The 26,351-nt window shown below is 37.2% G+C and overlaps 3 protein-coding genes and 1 long non-coding RNA gene across 5 annotated transcripts in view; 2 read left to right on the top strand and 2 right to left on the bottom strand.

Annotated features, from left to right (window-relative positions):
* LOC126911886 (uncharacterized) overlaps positions 1-24,746 on the bottom strand; it is a 57,146-nt gene extending 32,400 nt beyond the window's left edge. Inside the window, exon 1 of the long non-coding RNA XR_007706399.1 lies at positions 24,079-24,746. This is a non-coding gene — a long non-coding RNA (uncharacterized LOC126911886). The remainder of the gene's footprint in view (positions 1-24,078) is intronic.
* Positions 1-25,313, top strand: part of LOC118281055 (monocarboxylate transporter 12) — a 122,878-nt gene extending 97,565 nt beyond the window's left edge. Inside the window, exon 9 of the transcript XR_007706350.1 lies at positions 24,753-25,313. The gene's annotated coding sequence lies outside the window, so the exon portion shown is untranslated. The remainder of the gene's footprint in view (positions 1-24,752) is intronic.
* Positions 4,954-9,990, bottom strand: LOC118280952 (histone chaperone asf1). Its single transcript, XM_035601367.2, has 2 exons — positions 9,056-9,990; positions 4,954-7,525 (listed from the first exon to the last, which is right to left on the bottom strand). Exon 1 carries the CDS (start codon positions 9,705-9,707, stop codon positions 9,057-9,059), a length of 651 nt encoding a protein of 216 aa, XP_035457260.1. The 5' UTR covers positions 9,708-9,990; the 3' UTR covers positions 4,954-7,525; position 9,056.
* On the top strand, positions 10,542-25,313 carry LOC118281201 (uncharacterized). 2 transcript variants are annotated; one of them, XM_035601761.2, is made up of 13 exons: positions 10,542-10,766; positions 12,704-12,847; positions 13,406-13,641; positions 14,201-14,383; positions 14,860-15,216; positions 15,853-16,553; positions 17,133-17,271; positions 17,953-18,053; positions 18,603-18,768; positions 19,142-19,274; positions 19,822-19,894; positions 20,234-20,364; positions 20,871-25,313. In XM_035601761.2, exons 2-13 carry the CDS (start codon positions 12,725-12,727, stop codon positions 21,000-21,002), a joined length of 2,475 nt encoding a protein of 824 aa, XP_035457654.2. In that variant the 5' UTR covers positions 10,542-10,766; positions 12,704-12,724; the 3' UTR covers positions 21,003-25,313. The 2 variants fall into 2 exon arrangements, with proteins under 2 accessions (XP_035457654.2, XP_035457655.2); XM_035601762.2 differs by having other exon boundaries at positions 12,707-12,847.
* Positions 25,314-26,351: the final 1,038 nt, after the last annotated feature.

The following is a 26,351-nucleotide window of genomic DNA, read 5'->3' on the forward strand; positions in this document are numbered from 1 at the left end:
TATTTTCAATTACAATCCGGTATATATGAACGCGTCTTTATAGCCAATGGACAATTCCATACAATACAATAGGCTATCAATTTACACTCAATTTTATACTCTATTCACAACATTGTAGAGTTCAAAATAACTTTTCCTACGTAGTTGATAGCTACAACCAATTTTTATATGACATACTTTCTGAGAGAAATCTATCATTCAAGGATTGAAAAAAAGGTAGGCAGAGGTGTTGGTTCAGTACACACAAGTATTTTTTATCGAAAAAAGCGACAAACAAGCTGACAGATCATCTGATGATAATTGATCAGCGCCGCCCATGGACACGTATTTTTTTATATATATTTGTTGGGTCGACGTTTGGCCACTATCTTGCCTGGTGGTAAGCAATGATGCGGCCTACGATGGAGCACGTCTGCCTATAAGTAACCTATTTACTCGGGCCTTGAAGACACCCAGGATATACCCATCAGAGTGCAATCCTTTACACGTATATTTTTATATTTGTCCAAAGGCAGTAGCTTAAGTGTGGGAGAGCCATGCTTCCACACGAAAGTGCCGGCTCGACCGGAGTGACACCATGGCCTCACTGAAAACCGACGTGAAACAACGGTTGCGCTGTGTGAGTAAGGTTACCGAAGGCCCAATTACCACCCTTCCCAATCTCCGATTCCCAACCCCCAAAAGGCCAAAGGCCCGGCAACGCACCTACAATCGCCTCTGGTGTTTCAAGTGTCCATGAGCGGCGGTGATTGCTTACCATCAGGTGATCTGTCTGCTCGTTTACCGGCTTATACCATAACAAAAGTAGTGTGACAATTATTTACCTTCACAAAATAACTGTACTCACTGTCACAGATGTATCATAAACTGATGTAACCTAACTATCTATTTCTTATCTTGCCAACGCAATTTACTTAATAGATAAACCTGTTTGTATACAACTAGCTTTCCACCGGTGACTTCACCTATGTTTTTATGTGTATGCGGATCATCCAATAAATTCTCTCACCTTGGGCAAGGCGAGAGGGAGTGTCAGACTCTTACTGACTAAAAGCTACCCCGTTCCTACTCTGCCTGTCGGGAGCGGCGACACACAACGCGAAGACTGTCATGCTGCTAATATGAGCCTCTAGCATGGCTTGAAACTAGTCGAGTTCCTCATCAAACAGTTACGTGAGTAAGTCGATAACATAGGTAATAATTAACTATCTACCTACGCTTTTCATGAAGGTTTTAAGATAATATCAAAAAATTCACCACTGATATGCGACACGGGAAAACATTTCCAGGAAACCTGTTATACTAATAACTAAACTAAACTTTAATTCGTCTAACAAAACATTATTCTCCCGCGTTATTAAGCATCGCGGTAGCTTATTATATTCCTTATTTTAATTGGATTAGTTGAGAGCAGCGTCGCGACTTTTTATTGAAACCGAATTTTGTGTTTAAATCGGCAGAATTGTAAACTTTTAGTTGAGGATAATGAGGATAATGACGCCGTTAACTACATATTTGTGATTTTTTTGAAGAATCGCTCAGCAGGCATTAGACCTTTATCGTACATATTCAATCAATATAAAATATAGGTAGTACCCGTATTATAAAATCGATTTCACCTTTCGTATTTCGGTATTTATACCGTTTTAGCATGAACGGTCAATGCGCCAAATATAGATAGATAGGGATAATTTGCCAAGGATGTGTAAGTCCCTAAAAAGAATTTTTGCTTTTGTGATCTTGATACCATTTTTTAAGCGAGAAAATCATCTAATATCTTCTCCCGCCTTGGGCGAGGCGAGAGGGAGTAGGACTAGAAACCACCCCGTTCCTTCTCCTGCTTTGCGAGCCGGAACCCCGGTAATCCTAGGTAGCTGGTAGCTAGGTAGTCCGCAGCTCCGGATCAGCTGTTACAATGGCTCGGACAGATTGGATGAATAAAAGTTTTACAAAAGAAATATACAAGGCTGATATGAATGGGACCGTAGTAGAGGGCACCCTAGACGAACTTACAGCGACCAGATTAGCGAAAAGCAGGAGCAGGAACGGGGTGGTTTTTAGTCAGTAAGAGTCTAAAACTCCCTCTCGCCTTGCACAAGAGGAAGAAATCACTGGACGATTTTGCCCCATTTAAAAAAAGCCATCGTAAAACCTTGTATTCATGGTAAACATTTTGTTTAGCAACATAGTGTGCATAAACATGTTGCGGGCAACACTTGTGTTGCGGAGTTGGTCGCGCCATGCTGCATAATTGACGCCCAGGGAGCGAAAACATCAGTTTATATTAGTTTAAACAATGTTTCCAGCTGCATTCTCGCTATTCATCAACAATGTTGATCAACTGTTGCTAAGCAAAATGTTTACCATGAATACGAGGCTTTACATGAACACCTTTTCAATCCTTGTCATTACATTACATTTTCTCTTACCAATATTTGTATATTGAACGTATTTACTTATTGGTATTACCCGCAGGTGGGCGACCAAACAAAAGCCGAGGGATTTGATACATTTTAAGGGTAAACATTAGGTGGGTATTACTCTATAGATTTATATAAACATACCGGTCAACTGACCTTTCCCGACATAGGATCAGAGTGGGCGGTGGGTATTTAGAAAAGGTTAAATGAAATAGGTCCAGAAATATTTGTTATTAATTAATACTGACGAGATAGATGTATCAGAATGATGAATTAATTTTGATTATGGGACGCTACGCCTTCCAAGTCCAATTGGGATATAGGTTAATTATTAATTTTATTATAATTAAGTTAATTTGTAAAAACTAGGAGTAGTATATATATTTGCTATCAGTTCTTCACTACCCGTAGGTGACATAAGAGTCGACGGAGAGTCGAAGGATGCTTTTCCACCAAAGATGTACACATGCTACGTTGCTGTGGATGCCTTTGGCTTAGTAGCTGCTTAGTACTGGAGGAAACAGAATCAGCAAAGCTATGTTTTATATATGAAAAGATGCGTGCTATGGATACTTTCGATACATCGCATACTCGAGCTGCGCATCTTCCTCGCACAGATACATACACTGGACAGCAAATAAACCGAGCCACCCGCTACATTGGAATTCTAATCCGATTTTCTCAAAAACTATAAAACTTACAAATATCAAAAGTATACCTACAGAAAGTACGTTTTATTAGGATTAAAATAAATGGAAACACATTGGGATTTATCGATTTATTAAGCGTATATTGATCAATTTATCAAGAAGAGTCATTTTACAGCCGTGAACACCATTGACAATCACCCAGTAAAAACAAAAATTTAAGCCGAAAACAAAGAAAAAATGGAAAAAACGTTTTTCTTCAGTATTGAGTGTTTCCTCCTCTTGCTCGAATAACTGCTAGCATCCTCGTATTCATCGATCTAACAAGCCTGACGATGAAATCTTGTGGAATCGCATCCCACTCCTCTTCAATCGCGATTTTCAGCTCTTGAAGCCTTGTCGGAGCAGGTACCCGGGCTCGAACCCGACGTTTCAGCTCATCCCATAAGTGCTCTATCGGATTCAAGTCCGGACTACGAGCTGACCACACCATTGTACGAATGCCGACGTCGTGTAGATATTGGGTTACCACATGAGCAACATGAGGCCGTGCATTATCATGCATCAATTGCATATCTGGACCGATACAACCTGAGTAAGGTACCACATGGTCTGCGAGGATTTCAGTGATGTAGCGATGAGAAGTCAATCCACGGGTACGGCCCGTCGGTTCGATGAAAACTAACGCTGTATGTGCGGTTAACGATATGCCGCCCCAGACCATTACAGATCCTCCTCCGTAAGCAACAGTTTCCTCGATACGACACTGAGAGTAACGTTCTCCAGGGCGACGATATACTCTCTGACGTCGATCACTGCCATGTAGACTCACCCTGGTCTCATCAGTGAAGAGTACATTACCCAACTGCTCTAATGTCCAATCCCTATGTTCTCGAGCATATTCAAGTCGTGCGCTACGGTGAGCTACTGTTAATGTGGGGCCTGTTGCAGCTCTTTTTGGCATCAGGTTCTGTTCAGCAAGTCTCCTTCTGACGGTATCTGAACTTATGACGACTTGGCGTTCATCACGCAGACTTTGTTGGACTTGAACTGCGTTGAGGCGACGATTTCGCAGAACAGAAAGTTGGATATAATGATCATCTGCCGCTGATGTAGCCCTAGGTCTGCCCGTTCCTGGACGGCGATCGAATGCTCCAGTCTCCAAGTATCGTCTGTAAACTCGTTGCACCGAAGATCTGCTGATTCGAAGTCGTCGAGCGACTTCACGTTGCCCAAGGCCTGCTTGAAGTAGTGCTACAGCTTGCGCTGCTTCCTGAGGTGTCGTATCCATTATTTACCAATCAACGTAGCAAAAATACACGCGTCTAAGCAAACGATGGATAAAAACTAAAGAAATGTGAAGAAATATCCGACTTCCCTCAGTATAGAAGAAAATAAAGTTAAGCGCAAACTCTAATCAAAACAGAGAAAATTGTTAGTATTGTGTTTGTTGCTTGATAACAGTGTGAATTGATGGTCCTTTAAATGAAATTTGTAGTCATTTTAATCCTTAAGAAATGCTCTTTCTATAGGTATAACTTAGATATTTGTAAGTTTTATACTTTTTGAGAAAATCGGATTAGAGTTCCAAGTCAGCGGGTGGCTCGGTTTATTTGCTGTCCAGTGTAGTTTAGTATCAGTGGAAACAGTTACATAGTTTCACAGCCAAACTATTACTCTTCGCAGCATCTACATAGCATATCTCTGGTGTAAAACCATCCTGAAGGGACTACACATTTGACAGAGACCGAGCAGCAGCACTCCGTCATAAACCTGAACCTTTTTAAATTACATCTCCCGCCTGCCAATCGTGGAGATTATGACAAACCCTCTTATATAGAGGAGGATACACATTAACTTCTTTGAGCAAAATAAAACAAAATGCGTTGTTTCTAAACTATGTATTAATAATCAATTAAAACCTAAAAGCAATTTACACTTAACATAATATGAGAACACAAATATATTTACAACAATTTACATACGTTTTGATATTACGAGATATTTTCTTCTTAAAACATTACACTCAACTTGAAATTAAAGGCAGTCGACACCATTCTTAAACTTAAAAGATGTAGAAAAAATGACGCCCGTTTTAAAAATCAAGAGCTGTAGGTACCCTTAGTACGAGTTTGCTTTACGTTTAACGTAATCGAAACGAGAGTGCGTTCGGCGCTTTGATTGGCCAGCTCGAATAAACCAACCAATCAGAGCGCCAAACTTAAAGCAAACTCATACTAAGCGTAAGCGTACAGTTAACCCTAGCTATATACTGCTTGAACACGAGTTGGATTACTTTTTATCCGTTTTTTAGGGTTCAGTCCGTTTATATCCTGTTTATAAAGGATAATAAGTTCTTGATTTTTCAAATCGCGCCATTTTTTTGGCCAGATTCTATAGAAAATAATCTAGAAGACAAAATTGGTATTCGATCTTAATCCAAAAAATCTGGATCAATACAAAGTTTTTGTCAGAAATTCTATCGATATAAGGTCAGAAATGGAGTTTTGGACAGGCAGTAATATATTATAAATTTTGGCCTTTAGTTGTGATCTTATCGTAGCCTAAACACGTGGCTAGAAAATATTTGAAATAGTAATTAATAGAGATAACCAATCGCCAACAAAACTGCTTAAAAATCAACTTTTTTTAGTAAAAAACCAAACTTACTTAATAATGAATCTTAATAACAACCACTTAAGTCTAAAAATTGAACTAAAACACTTTACATTTGCTTATCAACTTAGGTCTTTCGACCCCATAGCGTTATAAAATGTATAAATACCTTATTCAAATCCCCTATATATCATATTACCTAGTTTTTAAACAACATACCTTAATCATAATCACTTGTTTAGAACTAAATTCCTTGCATTCTTTTTAATTGTCTTATAACTGAGATATTACAATCCTCAGTTAAGGACCCCTAAAATTAAAAAAAGACATGTAGCTCTAGTGAATGAAAAAATACAACATAATTTCAAAATGTATAGATATAAAAATAAATAAAATATTATGTCGGATCACAAACCCAACGGCCCAAAAATTAGGGGTCTAATGAACCCGGTTTAGGGGTCATTTGTAAACACTAAAATTGAGAGAAAATTTCGTTACATACGCTAGTTTTTAAATTAGTAACATGTTAGTAGTGAGTTTAACATAACGTAACAATAACGCCATTTAATCCGTCATGGGGTAGGCAGAAGTGCACATACGATGTAAAACCCACTATGTTTTATTGTATATCTGTTAAAAACCATATTACATTCATAGTTTTCAAAGAGAAAATCTCATTGTCACTGTTTTTTTTTAAGAGTTTATTTATGTTATTATGTATTTGTCTTGTATTTTTTTTAACTTAATATAAGTTCATGTCACAATGGGTTATTAGAAGATACTACTTTAACAGAAGAAGAGTTTTATTATAATTTTCGTGAGACATACTAAATTAATTATTATGTTATCGGCTTACTCACGTAACTGTTTGACGAGTAACTCGACTAGTTTCAAGCCATGCTAGAGGCTCATATTCATGAGCAGCATTCCGCGACACACGACGCGGCGATTGTCGTAACTAGTCGAAGTTCATCGTCAAACAAATACATGAGTAAGCCGATAACATAATAATTAATTTAGAAGAAGAGTCTATTGCATTATAGAATAAAATAGTCCCTCTAATAAAGTAGGTCTTCACAAAAAATCACTATTATTAATATTATACACTATACTAGTCCTAAATCATGAATACAAACTTCGATCCTCAGTCAAATGCTAAGTTACTGTTTTATAAAAACTTCGGCCCATCTTAGGGACTGAATAACTGTCTTGGATCCCGCAACGAAATAAACCAGAAGAAATAATTAGAGCAGAAACCACTTCCCTCAGTGAAATTTAACGCAAGAGACAGAATTACTGAAGCCTAAGCCTGACCAAAGCACAAAAAGAAACAGATTACACTTTTCAATAAATTCTCTATTAGTTCCAATGAGAATCCAGTGCTATAAGCCAAAGGCCATTTAGAACTAGTTTTATCAGAGCTGAAATGCTCAAAAGGATGGGATCTTGATTTAAACTCGGGATTGATAAATCATAGCAATCTCTAGTCTCTCTAGAAACTTCAATGTATGGGGATGACACTGAAAAGTGTTTTTTTTATGTTTGTTATGGAAAAGGGCGCCAATGAGCAGACCTATAACCTGATGGTAAGCGATCAGCGCCGCCCATGGACACCCGAAACACCAGTTTTCTGTGAGGCCATGGTATCACTGCGGTCAAGCCAGCCCATTTATTCCGAAGCATGGTTCTTACACTAGTTTTTATAAAACAGCAACTTTATTATACTGACTGTGCAATAAATTCGAGCAATTGATACAGCATTGCTACTCAAACACTTCACAATACAAGTCCATATTTATTCTACTTCCAGCAAATCACTTTGTTACACTACTATTTGGTAATCTGAAATAAACAAGAAAATAAAATACAATGAAAATAATACTCGATTTATACAAGTTTAAAGTAACTTATAGCTAAATGATCGGTTTTGTTGATCTACGGGTAAAGTTCTAGGGTAAAAATTCACAATTAACATTTGTCCTTTGTGAAAAGAGTGAATAACTATAAAATTCATTATCATCAAATATCAACTGCATAGGCAGTAGTAACCAAGACTTCTTCAGCAGTGGACATGTATAGACATGTCCACTGCTGAGATCATTACATGAAGGTTGCTCACGCTTGCTCAATATGGGTTGGCGATTTCAACCTTATAATAAGACATTATAAGCCCTAGTTTCCTTACAATGTTTTCCTTCACCATTTGTCAGTGGTGTCTAAATAATGTAAGACAGTAAGTACATAATATAACTTGAGAAAAGTCACATTGGTACTAGCAGCTGATAGGTTTTGAGCCCGTACCCTCATGCATGAGAAGCGGGCGTCTTAAATTAACCTTTTACCAGTGACTTTTAATTGCTATTTCTAAGGTAAATGTCAAGAAAAGGTTATTAATCATCATTAAACATTTATTTATAAAATATACTGTCAGTATGGTTGACCGATTTATTATTTTGTCAAGCATAAAGTTTAAGGTTCACCTTAGATCCTTGCTTTATTACTTAAAAAGATTATAATATAATTATTTTTGTGTCAAATAATCCATCTAGTCTACACTAATAAATAAAATTGTAGTGTCTGTAATATTCAAATAACCTTTTTACTATACTATACTAGTATCATTGTATACAATGAAGTGTGTAATATGAATATAACATTTGTATATTATATTCAATTACATACAACAAAATTTTATTTTTACTGCACCAAAATAATTGTAATGTCTGTCAGTCTGTCTGTTTATTCTGGCGAATCTCTAAAATAGCTGAACCAATTTTGACAGGATTTTTATTGTCAAGTAGCCAATGCAATCAACCCGACCATAATCAAACACAAGTGGAGCTATGGGCATCAACTAGTTTTTTTTATATAGACATAAAATATCACACGATTAGAAGGAGCCTGGAGCTAGTTCACAGTAAAGAACAAAGAAATATGACATAACTATATGTATAACTTAAAAGTTTATGACTCATTTAGTGGAAAATTTATATGTAAACAATTTAAGAACAGGTTTGAACATGACTTTTTAGTTTAATTTGGAGTTAGTTATCAAGTGGCACCTATAGTTCCAAAGAAGTAATTACTTTTGATGCCTAAAAGTGCTTTTTTCACCAGAGATGTGCTATGCTACTTTGCTTGTGGATGCGTTTAGCAACCCCATCAATCATATTTATTGGTACACATAGCTTAGCACTGGTGAAAACGGATTTCACTAAGATACCTATGTTTTTATATGGAAGGATGCATGCTATGGTTGGTTATATCTGTAAAGTATAGCATATTATCCCTAACACAACCTACTAACCATATATCCACATAGATCAACAAAACAGACTCATGAATACTTAAAAAAGTGATGACATATCATACCTCAGCATTCCATAGGCGCAATTGAGTTAGAATTATCACCATAGCCACTTAAACTGCCTTGGAACTCAATCCCACTGATCTGACTATCTGCATTAAACGATGCCCCGTAAGAATCATTGCTAGGAGCGTGCGATGTTTCCAAATTACCGTCACCGGAGTCCGTAGCCGCTGCCGCGTCAGGTTCGGCCCAATTAATCTTAAATCTAGTCACACGGGGCTCCGAAGCGAGAATATTTCTCACTACTTTGTCAAAACGGGGCTTCGGTGGCGGATTCTCACGTAATTCTGGCTCCGATTCAGAGTATTCGTTATTTATGAAATATCCTACTCTGACGAACTCTTGGCCTCTGTAGGAACACGTTAGGAGCACTACAGTGACGCCTAGAGCGTCGTTTTCAGGTATCCGTGTCACATCAGGTGGTGGCGCTTGGAAAACAAACATGTGCCTCCCTTCAGGTATCGGGCCGACGTATATCGTGTCTAGAACTTGGTCGTGCTCCTCCGTTTCCGCCGATCCAACGTATATCATCTTCCATTCTAAGTCTTCTTTTAGTTCTTCGATGCATTCGAAGGTTAGTTCAAATTGGAAAGGGTTTAGAAACGGACTCGGATTGTCGAGTACAACAACATTGGTTATGTGCACTTTTGCCATAATTACAAGTTTTTAATAACGTTTCACTTCAGCCAAAGGCTTAACACGTGTTTTAGAGTGTTTTTAACGATAGAAACTCAAGAAATGCGAGGAAATTAACCGTTTTCTGCTAACGACAGAAAATTCTGTGGGTCGGCGAAAAAAAATGACAATTATTTTGGCGGTTGAATTGGTCACGTGACCAAAATAAGTATGAACAGCAGCGCTTCGACGGAATTGACACGTACTAAAATTAAAAAGTAGAAACACTTTGACAGTGACGATGATAATTTAAATTACACGTAATAAAACACAAAATTTTGATTAGGAAAGTGTTTCAAAACAGCAGACTGAATGACTTGCCTTATTATCTATTAATGAAATCATGAAAACTCACATTTTTCAAAGTTTTCTTATTTGTTTTCTTCACTTTATCGGCACTACAAAACGTCAAGTGGACAACATAGACAATGATGAAGTGACCTCGCGTTGTTGCCATCGCCATTAATTTGTGTTATCAGCATTATTAATATTGTTGTCTATGTTTATCAGAAAAACGTTTTTGTGTTAACAAAAAGTAATATTATTTTCAAATCAATTAATTGGTGAACTTTAAAGTAATTAGGCTTGGTATGTTTTGTTTTGTAAAACTACAATATACCACACGTATATTTTAGCTCCAAGTTTTATCTTCGTTACTTTTTTTTATGGGATAGGAGGCAAACTCATATGAAATCAATCTGTTTCAGAAAACCTTTTATTTTTTTATCGTTTAATCATTACAATTTTATTAGAATTTTAAACAAACAAAAAGTTATTTCAGTATGTATTTTTTATTCAATGGCAATAATGAAATACAAATGTCATAAATAATAAATATGGCGTTACTGCTTTTGTGTTCATTGTGCATGATTCCTGTCAAATAAATAATATTGTAATTTAAAACAACAACATAATTATTTCGCAACGACACAATCAATGCGTAACCCGCCGCTATATGCTATATAGCATGAAGGTCAAACGCTGACAACCCATTGTAAACCGAAGAGAAAGGTGCAAGTTTTACACTTTGAAAAAAAGGTAATTATTTTTTGCGCTTTCTTTCGCTTTTGTACACATAATTGTTATTTAACTACTGCATCACAGTTGTATCTGCGTCTTACATGTGTACGTTTCCGGGTTACTTTTATATTGAACGTGTAAATCGAAAGTATATCGCGTTGTGTTGAAACTTCCATAGTTGGTGGTACTTCTTTATTAGGATGTGTTGTGAATAGCTTTTAACTGAGTCACCGTAACGTCAGTGTCCCGTATGCCCTCCGCAATTAATTCCGACCATGCAGTGCGTCAATTGTAGATCGTTAGCATAGATATGGGTCGCAAATCCTGACTAGACAACACTACACTTATAAATCACTCCTAACAAATTACAAGGCAATTATTCATGTTTTTTAACTCGTAAATAAGTTCGTTAATGATGGATGTGCAACTGTAATTTATTGGTTGTGTGCATTTTAGTCCAAGGTACTATATTTGCATAAATTATAGCTCGGTATTAGTTTCTAATAAGATTCCACTATATATCTTTTGATGATTAAACTTGTTAAGTCTGAACTCTATAAATCCTGTAGGGCATATCTTTCTTAAGAGGCTTCCCATCAAGTGTGCTATCTCCTCATTCAACAACTTTGCCCACAACTTCTTTCTGTGAGATAAACAGTATCCTATGTATTATTCTAGACCGTAAACTAGCCCTTTTCTCTTGCGTTCAGCACTCTGATTAGCTTGTATTGTAATCAACCACTTCAGAATGCCAAAGACGTTCTTGTTTAGGTTTCATTCAATGTAAAAAATATTTCCTCTGATCCCTTCAGCCATTTAGACGTGATTGAATAACAAACATACACACAAACTTATAAACTTTCGCATTTACAATATTAGTTAGATAGTCAATCACACACATCTGTAACCTAAAGTATTTTTTTTTATAAACCAAATCTAATAACAATCCCCATGTTATTGGTTGGAAGTTATAAAACATTCTGATTCTGATATCATAAACAGCCAGACTAAAGGGTAGTTAAATGTTTTTAAACATATGAGATGAGTATGTATGTACTGTAAATACTATAGACCATTACAGCAACAGTTTTAGCTACCTACACATATGTAGTTCAAAGGTGCTTTTCCACCAAAGATGTGCTAGGTTTCGTAACTATAGATGCATTTGGCGTCCACCAATCATTGGCACACAGCACACCCTAGCACTGGTGGAAATTGATGCAACTAAGATGCATGCTATGGATGTGTGCTATGAATGCGTGGTATAGATGTGGACTGTTGATGATTTCCCTACTATCAATATATCAACTATTTTGTGGCAATGCATCTTCATAGCACATCTTACTCACACCGCTACATAACTTAGTATCAGTGGAAACAATCACATAGTTTTACAGCTAGCTATTGTATCCTCACAGCATAGCTACATAGCACATCTCTGGTGGAAAAGCCTCATTAATGTGTTATATCAGTAAAAAATTGCCAGAATATGCATAAATGCTGTAATTACAGAGTTACAAATTTGTGTTTGAATATTCAAATGTGCAATGTAGTAATAGTAATAGTATGCAATTTCACAATATCGAGTTGATCGATCAGAATTGGATTCAAGAATAAGCCCTCAAGTGTAACTGAAGTGTACTGAGCAGTTGGTAACATGATGGTAAGCCATTAGAATAATACATTGATTCCCACAACACTCTAAGAATAGGGATGATGATGGGGTTTGAAAATTAAGAGTCTATTTTAGTCCATCCATCTATAATGAAAACATATTCGACATGTTTTTTATTTTTATTTTGTCATGTTAGATAACAATACTTATATAAAACGAATCAAAGTTTAGGAGTGGGAGCAAATACGTAATTTCTATGTATAAAATGTACCTAGAAATGATGACAAATCAATATCCATTCTTAATTCCATCTTTATCCATTTTATTTTTTAATTTCCAGCAGCTGAATGACGTATACACGATGGCATCTGGTAGAGATAGAGACGAGGGCCCTGTGTACTATAGGGAGATACAGAAAAACGCGTACCTCAAACGGATACCTAATGAAGTTAGTGGTAGCAAGCTGAGACCTCTTGGTAGTAAGGTAAGGCTTTTGTATATACGGTGACTGGTAATTAGTGAACGATATTTAAACACGTGATTGTACTCGTGATTACAAACAACTTTCCCAAAGAAACTTTTTTTGTATACTCATTAGTTTTATTTTTATCACAAAATAACAAAATTTTTTTAGCTTTATATGTGCGTGCATGTAAAGTTCCAAAATACCTACTAGTCTTCCGATAACGCGGCCGCGAGCGGCTCGCTGCTAAAAGTTGATTGATGCGAAACCAATATTTTGTTGTTTTGTTATTGTGATAAAAATAAAACTAATGAGTATACAAAAAACGTTTCTTTGGGAAATTTGTTTGTATTGTAGTCATGAGTGAGATCACACTACAGTTTCGGGTTCGGGTGTCATGTGTATGTGAACTTATATATTTGTAAATGCACCCACGACACAACAGAAAATCCAGGTAATCAATGTTTTAAAAAATCTTGATTTCATTCATTGTGGATTCGAACATCCAAACAAACACACTTTCACATTTATGATATTCGTGTGATTACTTGTAAATCAATTATTTCCTTATCCTTCCAGAAAGTACCGCTAAAACCGATGTGGACTCAGCTCTGTGTGCACAACGGAAAGACTCCTTACTTAGAGCAGTACCCCGAAGCCAACAGCCCGGCAGCTTTGACCCACAAACCGGTGTGGAGAGCCTGTCTTCGCGCCGCTAGACATGTGACCGCCAGTGTGAAGCCACATTGCGGTGACCAGTATGATTTTCTGGTTGATACTGATGCAGGGGCTGTTCGGATGTTGGCTCCTGATTGGTGAGTTTTTATTGTGCTTCTGTTTTGGTAGTTTCTATTGGAGTTTTAATGTTATTGCAATTTGTGAAGGTTGAAAAGCTTTTACATTTGACGTATCTAAAAAGGTTTTAATTTTTTTTTCGCACTAGTTAAAAGATAAATGATATTTTTTGCAAATAGGTTACAATTTAACTCTTACCCGTCAATAAAGACTAATCTAGACTTTGCCAGTCAATCTTTTTTCAATGGTATAAGCCAGTAAACGAACGGACGGATCACCTGATGGTAAGCAATCTCTGCCGCTCATGGACACCCGAAACACCAGAGGCGTTTCAAGTGCGTTGTAGACCTTTTGGGAGTTAGGAATTTAAGGGTTGTCGGGGATTAGGAAGATAGAGAAGGGAGGTAATTGGGCCTCCTGTAATCTCACTCACACAACGAAAAATAACGCAAGCATTGTTTTACGTTGGTTTTCTGCTCGGCCGTGGTATCACTCCGATTCAACCCGCAGCCAGTGCCGAAACATGGCTCTCCCGAAAATCTTTCTTCTTCCATTCAACTTGCTAACTAAAATTTTCAGGGAATCAATGCAAGACTGGGTGACTACGCTCCGGAACACACTACACGAGCTGAAGATACTGTCTCGCGGTGAGAACGTGTACTGTTCAGGTCCGGCGCCGCCCCCCCTCCCGCCGCCGCCCAGAGCGGCCGCCAGGGATCCCACTTCCCCCCTACCGCCTACTCCACCGACACCACCTGATAGGTAAGTTAAAACCTTTTATAGCTTACTAAAATTAGAGTTTTTTTGTTTGTGTGTATGATTGTTACTCAGTCACGTCAAATAGCTAAAGGGATCGGGTTGATATTTGGAACAGTAGTAGATTATGGGAACGCGGGCGCTGGCAGCCGCCAGCAGAAATTAATTTCAACTAAGTCTTCAAAGGAATGATAGAATAATCCATCAGTCTGTCCGTCAGTGAATCTGGGCGTAGGTTAACCAAAACAAGGTAATGCATAGTGTGTGGGAAAGTCATGCTTCGGCACGAATTGGTTCGTTCGACGTTATGTGATATGACTGCACGCAACGTGTAGCCGGTTCGATTCCCGCAATTAGCAACTCTTTGTCTAATCCATAATATGTTGTTTCAGGTCTGAGTGTTTGTGAACTTGTATGTTTTGTAAACGCACACACGACACAGGACAAAATCCTAGCATTTAAAAAAAAATATCACTTTACAGAGTACCAGGCATCGAACTAACAACCCGACCCCCAGAAACGATACCAGAATCACCAGAGACACAACCGGAAATCGAACCCACGACGTCAACAGAAGAAAGTAATATAGACATATCAAATTGGGACGCTCCGTTCACATCTCAACCTTCAACTTCTCAAAATAAGGTCGAAAATCGAAGTGTGGCCAAAATATGTGGACAAAATATATGTTTAGATGATTCAATATTTAAAAGGCCTATTGTAACGGATAGTGATGAGGAATTTTTTGCTGAAATTGATAAAATGTGTAGCGAAGATGAATATACGCAACGAGTAGTTGTTAGTAACGGAGATGAGGTGAAGAACGGTGAGGGGGCGAGGTGAGTGTTGGTTTTTGTTTACTTTATATTATAATTAACGCCTTACCGGAGTCTGTGTTTCCTGATGGGTATAACCTGGGTGTCTTCAAGGCCCGAGTGAATAGGTTGCTTATGGGCAGACGTGCTCCATCGTAGGCCGCATTATCACTTACCATCAGGTGAGATAGCGGCCAAAAGTCGGCCCATTTAACATAAAAAAAAAAAAAACTTGTGAGACATACTAAATTAATTATTATGTTATCGGCTTACTTACGTAACTATTTGACGAGGAACTCGACTAGTTTCAAGCCATGCGGCTCATATTCATGAGCAGCACTCCACGACTGGTCGGCTCCTATTTTTATACTTTTAAATATTATTATATTTTGTATTTTATTTAATTTTAGAGCACATTACGGCACGTTATGCCACTACAATGTACACCTACTTTACACCATTTAATTTTGTGTTATAAGTCCCATGTAATAGGGGGTGAGCCCATTGCCATGTACTGGAAACCATTCCAAACTCCGTGCTACTACTAAGAAATTTTAGAAAACCAAAAGACCCAACAGTACTTTGCCTGACCCGGGAATTAAACCGAATCGATTTTAAATAAATATATGTAAATAAACATAATACATTTTATATTTCCAGCAACCATCAAGCGACGAACGTGACAGTCATCCAAGTATCAAACAAGGATCCTCCTCACACAGCCATCCCCGTATTAGGGCCCGAAACGGACGTCTTCGACTTTGAATTCAAACAAAAATTGACCATTAACGATGAACCGAAACAGAATTTTGTAAATATAGTGAATACAGAACAAAATGATTATGGAACAACGTTTTCTAAAGACTCTGATTATGGACATTTAAGTTTGACAACAACTGTAAGCTTGTCTGGCACGAATGAGCCGGAATTTCCGACTTTTCCGACTTTACCGACTTTGCCGAATGTTCCGAATTTACCGAATATTCCGACTTCGAATCAAAATGAGGAGATATACGAAAGGTTATGTATGGCTTCAACGTCAACTCAACCGAACTCCAAACCGTCTCCTTTGCCGGTAAAGAAGTTGAAAAATAGTGAGAAAACTCGAAAATCTTCGTTACCAAATTTGGAAGTGGGGGATTCGACATATGAGTATTTGTTTCTAAGTAATAATAACTCTGGTGTGACTGTGAATGCTGAAGTTAATTGTAACGGGGATACAAGAAGTCAGAATCATTTGAATAATGATATCAATCGAATAAGATCTGTTGAGAGGGCGCGGAGTCAAAATTCTTATGATGCTAATCGACCGAGAGAGACCAGAAGGGTGCATACTAGTCCTAAAAGGGAAATAAAGAATGGTAAGTCTATTATTTTATTTTATGTTATAAGCCGGTAAACATTGTACATTGTATAGCGGCATTACCTGTCGTAATGTGCACCTCTGCCTACCCCTTTGGGGATAAAAGGCGTGGCGTTGCGTGTATGAGCCGGTAAATGAGCTGACGGGTGACCTGATGGTAAGCAATCGCCGCCGCCCTTGGGCACTTGAATCACCGGAGGCGTTATTAATGCGTTGCCCGCCTTTTGAGGGTTTGGAATTTAAGAGTTATTGGGGAATTGGGGAGATTTGGAAGGAAAGGTAGGCGTCCGATACCCTCACTCACACACAAAGTGATAGGTTACTTTTTATAACACGGGAACGCGGGCAAAGCAGTTGGCAGAAGCTTTTATTTTTTGAGGGGTGTAAATCATCCAATGACTTCTCCCGCCTTGGGCAAGGCGAGAGGGAGTATCAGACTCTTACTGACTAAAAACCATCCCGTTCCTACTTCTGCTTTTCGAGCCGGAGCCCCGGTAACCCACTGGGCAGTCCGCAGCTCCGGGTTGACAGAAGCTAGCATTATATATAATAGATATTTATGTTGTTTGTTTTTCAGAAACATCGGAACAGAATCAGACGCAAAACAAGCCAATATGGAAGCGAGGACTGACTGAGTTATCTCTACTGACTAGACTGAAATCTATAGGGCAGACTAAGAAGGAAAGCCCGACTAGGCAGGATGAAAACCAGGATAGGTAAGTTTAAAAACTTGATATTAATAAAAAAATATTAAATGTTACTGAAGGCGTTATTGTGCTTTTCCACCAGAGATGTGCTATGTAGCTATGCTACGAAGATGTAATAGCTAAGCTGTGCAACTATGTGGCCGTTTCCACTGATACTAAGCTATGTAACTGTACCCTTACTCGCATGCCACAGAAGGCTGAAATAGCAATTGTAACTCGAATATAACTCCTATTGATCGTAGTGTGATAGACTGCCACGTTGGTTGAGTGGTCGCAGGTGCGACTGTTGGAGCCGGATAAGGTGTCCAGGGTTCGATTCCCGGGTCGTGCAAAGCATTATTGGGCGTTTTTTAGTTTTTCGTAGTATTTCTCAGCAGTAGCATGGAGTCTGGAATAGGCTCACCCCATTACATGGGACTTAACACAAATGGTGTAGAGTAGGTGTACATTATATAGCAGCATTACGTGCCGTAATGTGAGCCTCTGCGTACCCCATCGGGGATAAGAGGCGTAACGTTGATCGTAGCGTGATAAATGCATTATGCAACACAAAAATAAATTAATCTGGAATTCGGAACGGTAGTTCCGAAGATTAGTGATGTTACTGAAAAAATTTAAAAGATTTTGAGTATGTAATCTAATAATTTGAAAATGAAATTATAAAATTATGTATGTTTTAATCAATTACAGTAGAGGTCCATCAGTGACGTCTCCTGTCAAAGTGGTGCACAGATCCCGCCCTGAGGGTAGGGGGGACTCTATGCGGCGGAGGAGTAGCTCTCTCAGTAATGGTAGGTCGTTTCTTTATTCCTTTTTTTATGGTATAAGCCGGTAAACGAGCATGTCACCTGATGGTAAGCAATCGCTTCATAGAAAACTGACATGAAATAACGCTTGCGTTGTGTTTTGCTGTGAGAGTGACGTTACCGGAGACCCAATTGGGATTGGGGAGATTGTGAAGGGTACTATTCCCCAACAACCCTCAAATTCCTAACCCCAAAAGGCCGGCAACGCACTTGTAACGCCTCTGGTGTTTCGGATGTCTATGGATGGCGGTGATTGCTTACCATCAGGAGACTACTACTTTTAGTAAGACAACGATGTCATTATAATTAAAAGAAACCGCCTTCAAACTTCTTTAGCCTATTTTTTTATTATTATTAATCAAACATCTGCTCCTAAATGTAACAGTTAATACTTAATTTTCTGCAAACAAACTGGGAACAATCTTTTTTGAAGTCGGTTGAAAATAATTATAATTTATTTTATTGATTAGATGATATACTTTATTAAAACGCTAACAGAATCTAAAATCTAATTAACTTTTCCCCTCCTTCCAGCGGACGTACCCCCCTCGATATCGAACCCCGTCCCCCCTTCCCTGACTCCCCTGCGGGCGCGGCAGGCGGCGGGGCTGCGCGCCGAGCAACGCCGCGGCGCAGCACTAGCTGCCACCGTCTCCACTACGCACCCACCCGTCTTTGTCGATTATCAGAATCAAGTTTGGTGAGTACATATACTTAATAATAATAACTAGCTGTTGTTCGCTACTTTGTCCGCGTAGTATAATGACTTCTAATTTAGGTAAAAGTCTAAAAAGTAGCCTATGTTACTCTTTGATACATGCTGATGTTTGCAATTAATAAAAGTTCCATTCAAAATCGGTCCCCCGTTTTAATGATTTGTCAGAACAAACAGACAGAATAAAAAATTGCAGAAAATATTCATTTGTATATTGAAATGTATGCAGTAAGAAGCGGTTATTTCAATATTACAAATATACACTCCAATTTGTAGTCTAGAAGTCTAATTAAAAATTAAAATAATGTATACCTAAATAGTTTAGTCTAAATACTAATGCTGAATGCTTTCCCCCCAGGATAGCGTGGTGGGGCGGGTCGGGGGTGCGCGTGGGCGGGCGCTGCGGGGACCGCGTGGCCGCGCTGGCCACCCGCACGGCCCGGGACGCCGGACATGCCAGGCAACTCGTCGCCAGTGCGCGGGGACTTACGGTGAGCATACAATGTCATTTCTACAGCTTATAAATGGCCACTGCTGACCAAAGGCCTCTTCTCACACGGAGAAGACAACAATAACGGCCTCATCTAGCTATTTGAAATATTGACGTGTAAAAGTGTTATTTTATAACCTACTTACAGAAATAAATATCATTTAATTTCGTCTATTCAACGTCACGCCTTTTTTATCCCCGAATGGGTAGGTTTGTGTTATAAAGTTCCATATAATAGGGGGAGAGTCGGGAAAAGATAAATAAAAAAAAAAAAACGTTGCCCCTCTCTTAGATTCTCCTGTGTCGTGAGTGCGTTTACAAACAACAATTTGTGGATCACACAAAGAGTTGCTCCGTTCAAGATTCGAACCGCACTTCAGGCATATTATCTAAAATTAATACAATTTGAGAGAGGGTGATGGAGCACGCTTACATAGGCAACTTACATAAAATTAGGTAACTAATGTATAATTTAACACCTCTCTCTACTATCATGTTATAGAATTACCTGTAATTTTAGTTGTAAATAAATGTCTCTCACATTACAGGTTGACATACTATTTCACCGGGTGCCGCTCGGTAAAATCTACGTGGTTAATAAAAGGGATCAAGAAGCATTAGGTACGTAGACAAATACTTTTTATATACAACATATTTACGTACCTACTTTTAATGTTTCACTATGTCGGGATAGTTATGTTTTTAGTAACTGTTTAGACTCGTCTAGATTTTTTTATTGTACAAGCCGGCAAACGAGCGGACTGATCACCTGATGGTAAGCAATCGCCGCCGCCCATGGACACTTGAAACACCACACTTAAAGCCAGAGGCTCATATTAATGAGCAGCATTTTGCGACCCACGACAGACCAGCTAGCTATATACCAGATACATTTAAAAAAATCCGATTGCCGTATATAAAACATAATTTTAATACTAATAGTAACTGTAATGTTTTCAGGTTTGAAGCTAGACAATGAGTGCAACATCACTGGAGTGGTGGCCCACAGTGCCTGCGCCCGCGCCGGCCTGCCCCCGCCCGGGAACTGGGCGCTCACTGAAATTAACAATAGGCCCATCAATCTGCTCAAGGTAATTACAAATTATAATTATTACTAGCTAATAAAGTTAAGTGTGGGAGAGCCATGCTTCGGCACTGCTGGGCCGGCTCAACCGGAGTGATACCACGGCCTCACAGAAAACCGACGTGAAACAACGCTTGCGTTGTGTTTCGTTGTGTGAGTGAAGGTACCGGAGGCCCAATTACCCCCCCTTCCCAATCCTCCCAATACCCGATTCCCCCAACAACCCTTAAATTCCTAACCCTCAACAGACCGGCAATGCACTTGTAACGCCTCTGGTGTTTCAGGTGTCCATCATGGGCGGCGGCGATTGTTTACCATCAGGTAATACGTCTGCTAGATTACCGGCGTGTTTCATAATTCTATGAGTTTCCAATCCATGGCGCTTGCAACAGTGCCGTAATATCAGAAACTCATAGACATAGAAAAACATGGTAAATATCCCGTTTTAAGTTGTAATACTAGTAGTAATAGTAGTCTTATGTATTATCGTACATGTTATACTTAACATTACAGGGAGGCGAGGAAGACATGAACAGGTTAAGCAAACACGGTACGGAAGTATCAATACTGATACAACCTTCAGCGTTCGTGAAGAAGCTCCGGTCAGCGCTCAAAGGGAACAAGACTTTGCTCGGCTTGAGATGAGGTTTAGTTTTAATTGTATTTTTGTATATGAATGTATGTTATATGGAAATGAATTTTACCCCAGTGGTATTTAGGCTTCTATTTTAATACCAATATATATAAAGGTAAATAGTTTATTTGTTTTAACGCGCTAATCTCTGGAACTACTGGTCCGATTTGAATAATCATTTTTGTGTTGGATAGTACATATATCGACAATAGGCTTTCACCCTCTCTGCTCGGCTCCTATTGGTCATAGCGTGATGTTTTATAGCCTTTTTTATAGTTATTTTTGTGTTCCGGGGATTAGTGCGTTTAAACTAACTCTTTATACATACATACATAATAACGGTATATTTTGTTATAATAATTCCTTTTCAGCTAGATAAATGGTAGCTCAGTTTCAGAGGCTTTTTTGTTGCATAACTATTTAGCTTAAAATTAATGTAATAGTTACAGCTTTACAGTTACAGAGGTACAGACGACTCTCGTTAATTCGAATTACGACATATTGAGAGTAATTCAAATTCAAATGTAATTCGAAATATTTGAAGAGGTCCTCCAGTTTTGACTGTATAACAATAGAATTTAAATTATGGTCTAATTATGATTATGATTAAAGTATTGTGCTACTTTAAAATACATATCTGTAGTGTATATACTAATATATAAAGGCGAAGAGATTTTTTTGGGACAAGCCCGCCACAACCTCCCATACCGCTGCAACTCCTGTGCACCAGGATCTACAGTAGATACAACCATGAAAACACCGGAACACTGAAGTCCAACGTCCCAGGGACATGAATGACTGTCTTGGATCCCGCAACGAAAGAAATCAGAAAAAAATATTAGAGGAGAAGAAAAAGAAACTTATTTAATTTGTAAAAATATCTTTGTTTTGGATAAGTGGGGTCAAACATACAAACTCTTCAGATTTATGGTATACCTGCCTAAAAACGGGCCTAATTGAATTTGCACAATACCTTAAACATCAAATTTTATAGTTTTTAGTATGAAAACTCTCATAAACAATAAATGATAAATAGTTTTTGTATAATAATTAATAACTATTGTGAAACATGCAAAATTAATTGAAATATCTTACTTCCTCGACACACCTAATGAATATGAGCTCTGGTGTGGCTAGAAACTAGTTGAGTATCCTCGAATAGTTTACTCGAGTAAATATTTTAATTAATTTACATAATAAATGAAAACTTTTGTAAAATTTACACCTTTTTTACTAGTTGTAAATAAATATGTAGCTTTTTTAAAATAATGGGAACAATTTTTTAATATTTTTCTATGTACTGTACGATATTTATACATAATATAATAAAATATAAGGGTTATACACATTTTTTATAGAAGATTTTTCTCACATAGCTAGCTGTATAATTAATTATACATGTAATATTATTTTGTTGTATGTCCGAAGGTTCGTGGTTTTATTTTACTATTTTTAACTAGCTTTTGATTTGTTCCCCATGTCCTTCTCAATTTAAAAAAATACCAAACAATGCTGCTTTCGCATGCAATAGTTGGGATTTGATACCTTTCTTGGATAGAAAATAATATTTTGTTATTATATATTTTTTATTATTTTGTCCAATGTTGAGAATCTACAAGGGCTTTATTACAAGTTTACTTTACGTTCAACGAAATCCAAACGAGACCGCGTTCGGCGCTCTGATTGGTGTGTCGTTTGAGCCGACCAATCAGATCGCCGAACGCGGTCTCGTTTCGATCTCGTTAAACAAAAATACATCTCTTACTAAGCCTTCTGGTTTCTAGTTTCTACGTATTTTTATTTCTTTTATTTACCAAGTCATGTTTTTAAAAATGTAGTATAGATATTAAATATAAGTAATGATGTATAAAATGTATTGATTTGTCTAATTATATTTTATTTCTAACGACTATACATTTGGAGAGTGTTTTTGGACCAAATTATATTAAATTATTTAGGTTATTAGACGAAAATTTAAATCAAAATTTATATGCGATCCAAATTATTTTAGGTTTTGGTATAAAAATCAGTCAAATTTATACATATAAATAGCTCCATTATGGTGCTTTTCGACCAGATATGTGCTATGCTACGTTGCTGTGGATGCGTTTGGCTTCCACCAATCATATTCATTGGTACACATAGCTTAGCACTGATTGAAACGGATGCAGCTAAGCAACGTCTTATCTACTATCGATACATCGCCTACTCGAGCTGCGCATCTTCCTCGCACAGCTACATAGCTTAAGTATCAGTAGAAACGGTCACATAGTTTCACAGCTTAGCTATTACATCTTCGTAGCAAAGCTACATAGCACATCTCTGGTGGAAAAGCTCTATTATAATATAATGTAATATATATTTTAGATATAAGGTTTAAGCAATGATTTATTGTGATATATGTATATGTGTAATATATAAGAATATTTTGTGCTAACGAAACTAGATCCAATTGCAAATCTAAAATATTTTTCATGAATATTGTAATAATAAGTTTTTGAAAAAGCCGTTTTCTTATGCTAATATAATCGTTGGAAAGAGCCCCTTTTTGTAGAAGAAAGTGTGATTATTTTTGAATATTTTATTGTATGGAAACGTCAAAATAATTTATTTTTGACTGTGGAAACTACCTAATTATAATAGTTTCTTTTTTTTCTCGAATCATTGGAGCTATATAGCTATAATGGATTTATACGAAATTTAATATTTTTAATGTCATTTGTAATGTAAGTCAGAAGAGATAAGTCCATGTCCATATAGGTTTAAGTAATATAAAAGTCAAATTATTTTCTATGTTAATATTTTAATGAATAATTTCTGATATTACACGGCTGATCATAATGAAATCTAGGATCTTTAAGACTCTCATAAAAACTAAATAAAATTATTATTTTTCAAATGAAAAGATGATTTGTATCCTTAGTAAGAGTATGCTTAACGTTTAAAGTAATCGAAACGAGACCGCGTTCGGCGCTCTAATTGGTTGGTTTATGAGAGCGCCGAACGCTCTCTCGTTTCGTTTTCGTTAAACGTAAAGCAAACTCCTGCTCCTGCGATCCGTCCGATGCGTGCGATGCGGACGCTTACCTTACAACGTATATTTAATTAATTTTGAAATTTTTTTATATATTACGTACATAATTATGAAACAGCCGTGATCCAAGACTTGTTCGATCTCTAAAAATTATAAAAATAATTATTTATTGGCATAATTTACTCGAATTAGATTTTTTTTTATTGTATTCAATCAACTCAATTTATTATATAGCAGTTAAATTTTTTGATATAAGTTCCATATAAAATGTGTCAAAATTATAAGCAAATCTAAACTGACTCTTATAGCTGTTTTCATCAACCACCGCTAAACTATCTCTTAGCTAAGAGTGTCTTAGCTTTAGGGACGAAAACTGACGTGAAATAACGCTTGCGTTGTTTCGTTGTGTTAGTGAGGTTACCGGAGGCCCAATTCCCCCCTTCCCAATCCCCGATTCCCCGACAATCCTTAAATTCCTAACCTCCAAAAGGCCGGCAACGCATTTGTAACGCCTCTGGTGTTTCAAGTGTCCATGGCTGGTGGCGACTGCTTACCATGTATGCTCCAATATTCAATAAAAAAGGGAGCATCAAAATTAACCCCTTGTGTGTTGGTATATGAGACACAATAGAAAACACACTGTGTCTCGCGTAGATCTGCGTTCCAACATACAACGGGTTTATAATAATATTTACCTGTACTCGTGTCACCATAGATTGGTATAAAGGTAAGCGTCCACAGGCCCGCATCGTACGCATCGCACGCAACGGAGTTTAGTTTGTCTTGTATAGAAACTCATACAACTGCGTCCACTGATCCGCATCGTACGGACCGCATCATCGGCAATGCCTACATGCGATGCGTGCTGATGACGTCATACGGAATGCGTACGATTGTCTGTCATTGTTAATTGTATCTTACGAGTAGTTTAGGGATTCCATAAAAATTTAAGCGAGGTTGGTGAAAGCGGAACGTATTTGAATAAAAATATTTTTCCCTATTATTGATTGAGTTACTCGTTTAAACAATTGTTGTTGTAATACAAAATTTACATTTTTATGTAATTTATATGTAATTTTTTTGTTTGTAGCTCTATTTTGAAATCGATAAATAGGTATATTTTCAGACACTAAAATATAACGTATTTTGTGTTTTTACAATAATTCCTGTACAGTTTATAAATGATAAAGTATATTCATAATATTTTATGTAAGAAACACATAGACATATCGTAACCATGTGATCTATTTCCGACAAATATTGAATTTTATAAAAGGATTCTTATAAATTATATCGTTTTATTTTAGCACCTATTCTCATATTTTTAAAGGGGGATACCATCCAATGTCTTTTCCCACCTTGGGCGAGGCGAGAGGGAGTGTCAGACTCTTACTGACTAAAAAACCATCCCGTTCCTACTCCTGCTTTTCGAGCCGGAGCCCCGGTAAACTCGCTAGGCAGTCCGTTCTAGATGCCAACCTAATTCGTATATAGGGTGAGACTGTGATGAATTTATTAAATAAAAGATCAAAGAAATTTATGTAGTTTAATAATCGAAACGAGATACCACAGATAACAAAGTGTCAAATTGTCTATAACTCAGCATAAGGTTGTATTAATCATAAAGTCAAATTTTAACATTTCAACACTCTCACCAAATTTGAACTTTACATCTACAAGTTATACTGATAAAAACAAAAGAATTGAACACTCTCACCAAATTAAACTTTACATCTCTTTAATTAAATTAAATTACTTTTACCCATTACACACTTACATTAATAAACTTTTAGTAACTACACTTACAACTTGAGTTGTTACATTTAGTTAATATAATTTTATAAAAATGACAATTGTTTAACACCAATTTTATCTCTAAGATATTGAAATTTTTCTTTGGGTAATGCCTTAGTAAAGATGTCAGCATATTGTTCTTTGGTATTTACATATTTAAGATCTATTTCTTTCTCTAAATATTTTTCTTTGATAAAATTATATCTAATATCAATATGCTTGCATCTTTTGTGATAATCTACATTCTTAATTAAACAAATTGCACTTTGATTATCAATGTTTAAACAAATAGAGTTCTGGTTAAATGCATTTATATCTATTAATAATCTTTTTAACCATATGGCTTCTTTGGTTGCTGAACATGCAGCCATGAACTCTGCTTCAGTAGTGGATAATGCCACACTGTGTTGACATTGTGTTGCCCATGTTACAGCTGCACTATTCTTTATGAATACATATCCTGTCAAAGACCTGCGTGTGCAAGTGTCTTTTGCATAATCTGCATCGCTGTAGCCTTCAAGGCAGCTCCTTG

This window comes from Spodoptera frugiperda, chromosome 19 (genome assembly GCF_023101765.2).
Source record: "Spodoptera frugiperda isolate SF20-4 chromosome 19, AGI-APGP_CSIRO_Sfru_2.0, whole genome shotgun sequence".
In the NCBI taxonomy this organism is placed as follows: Eukaryota; Metazoa; Arthropoda; class Insecta; order Lepidoptera; family Noctuidae; genus Spodoptera; species Spodoptera frugiperda.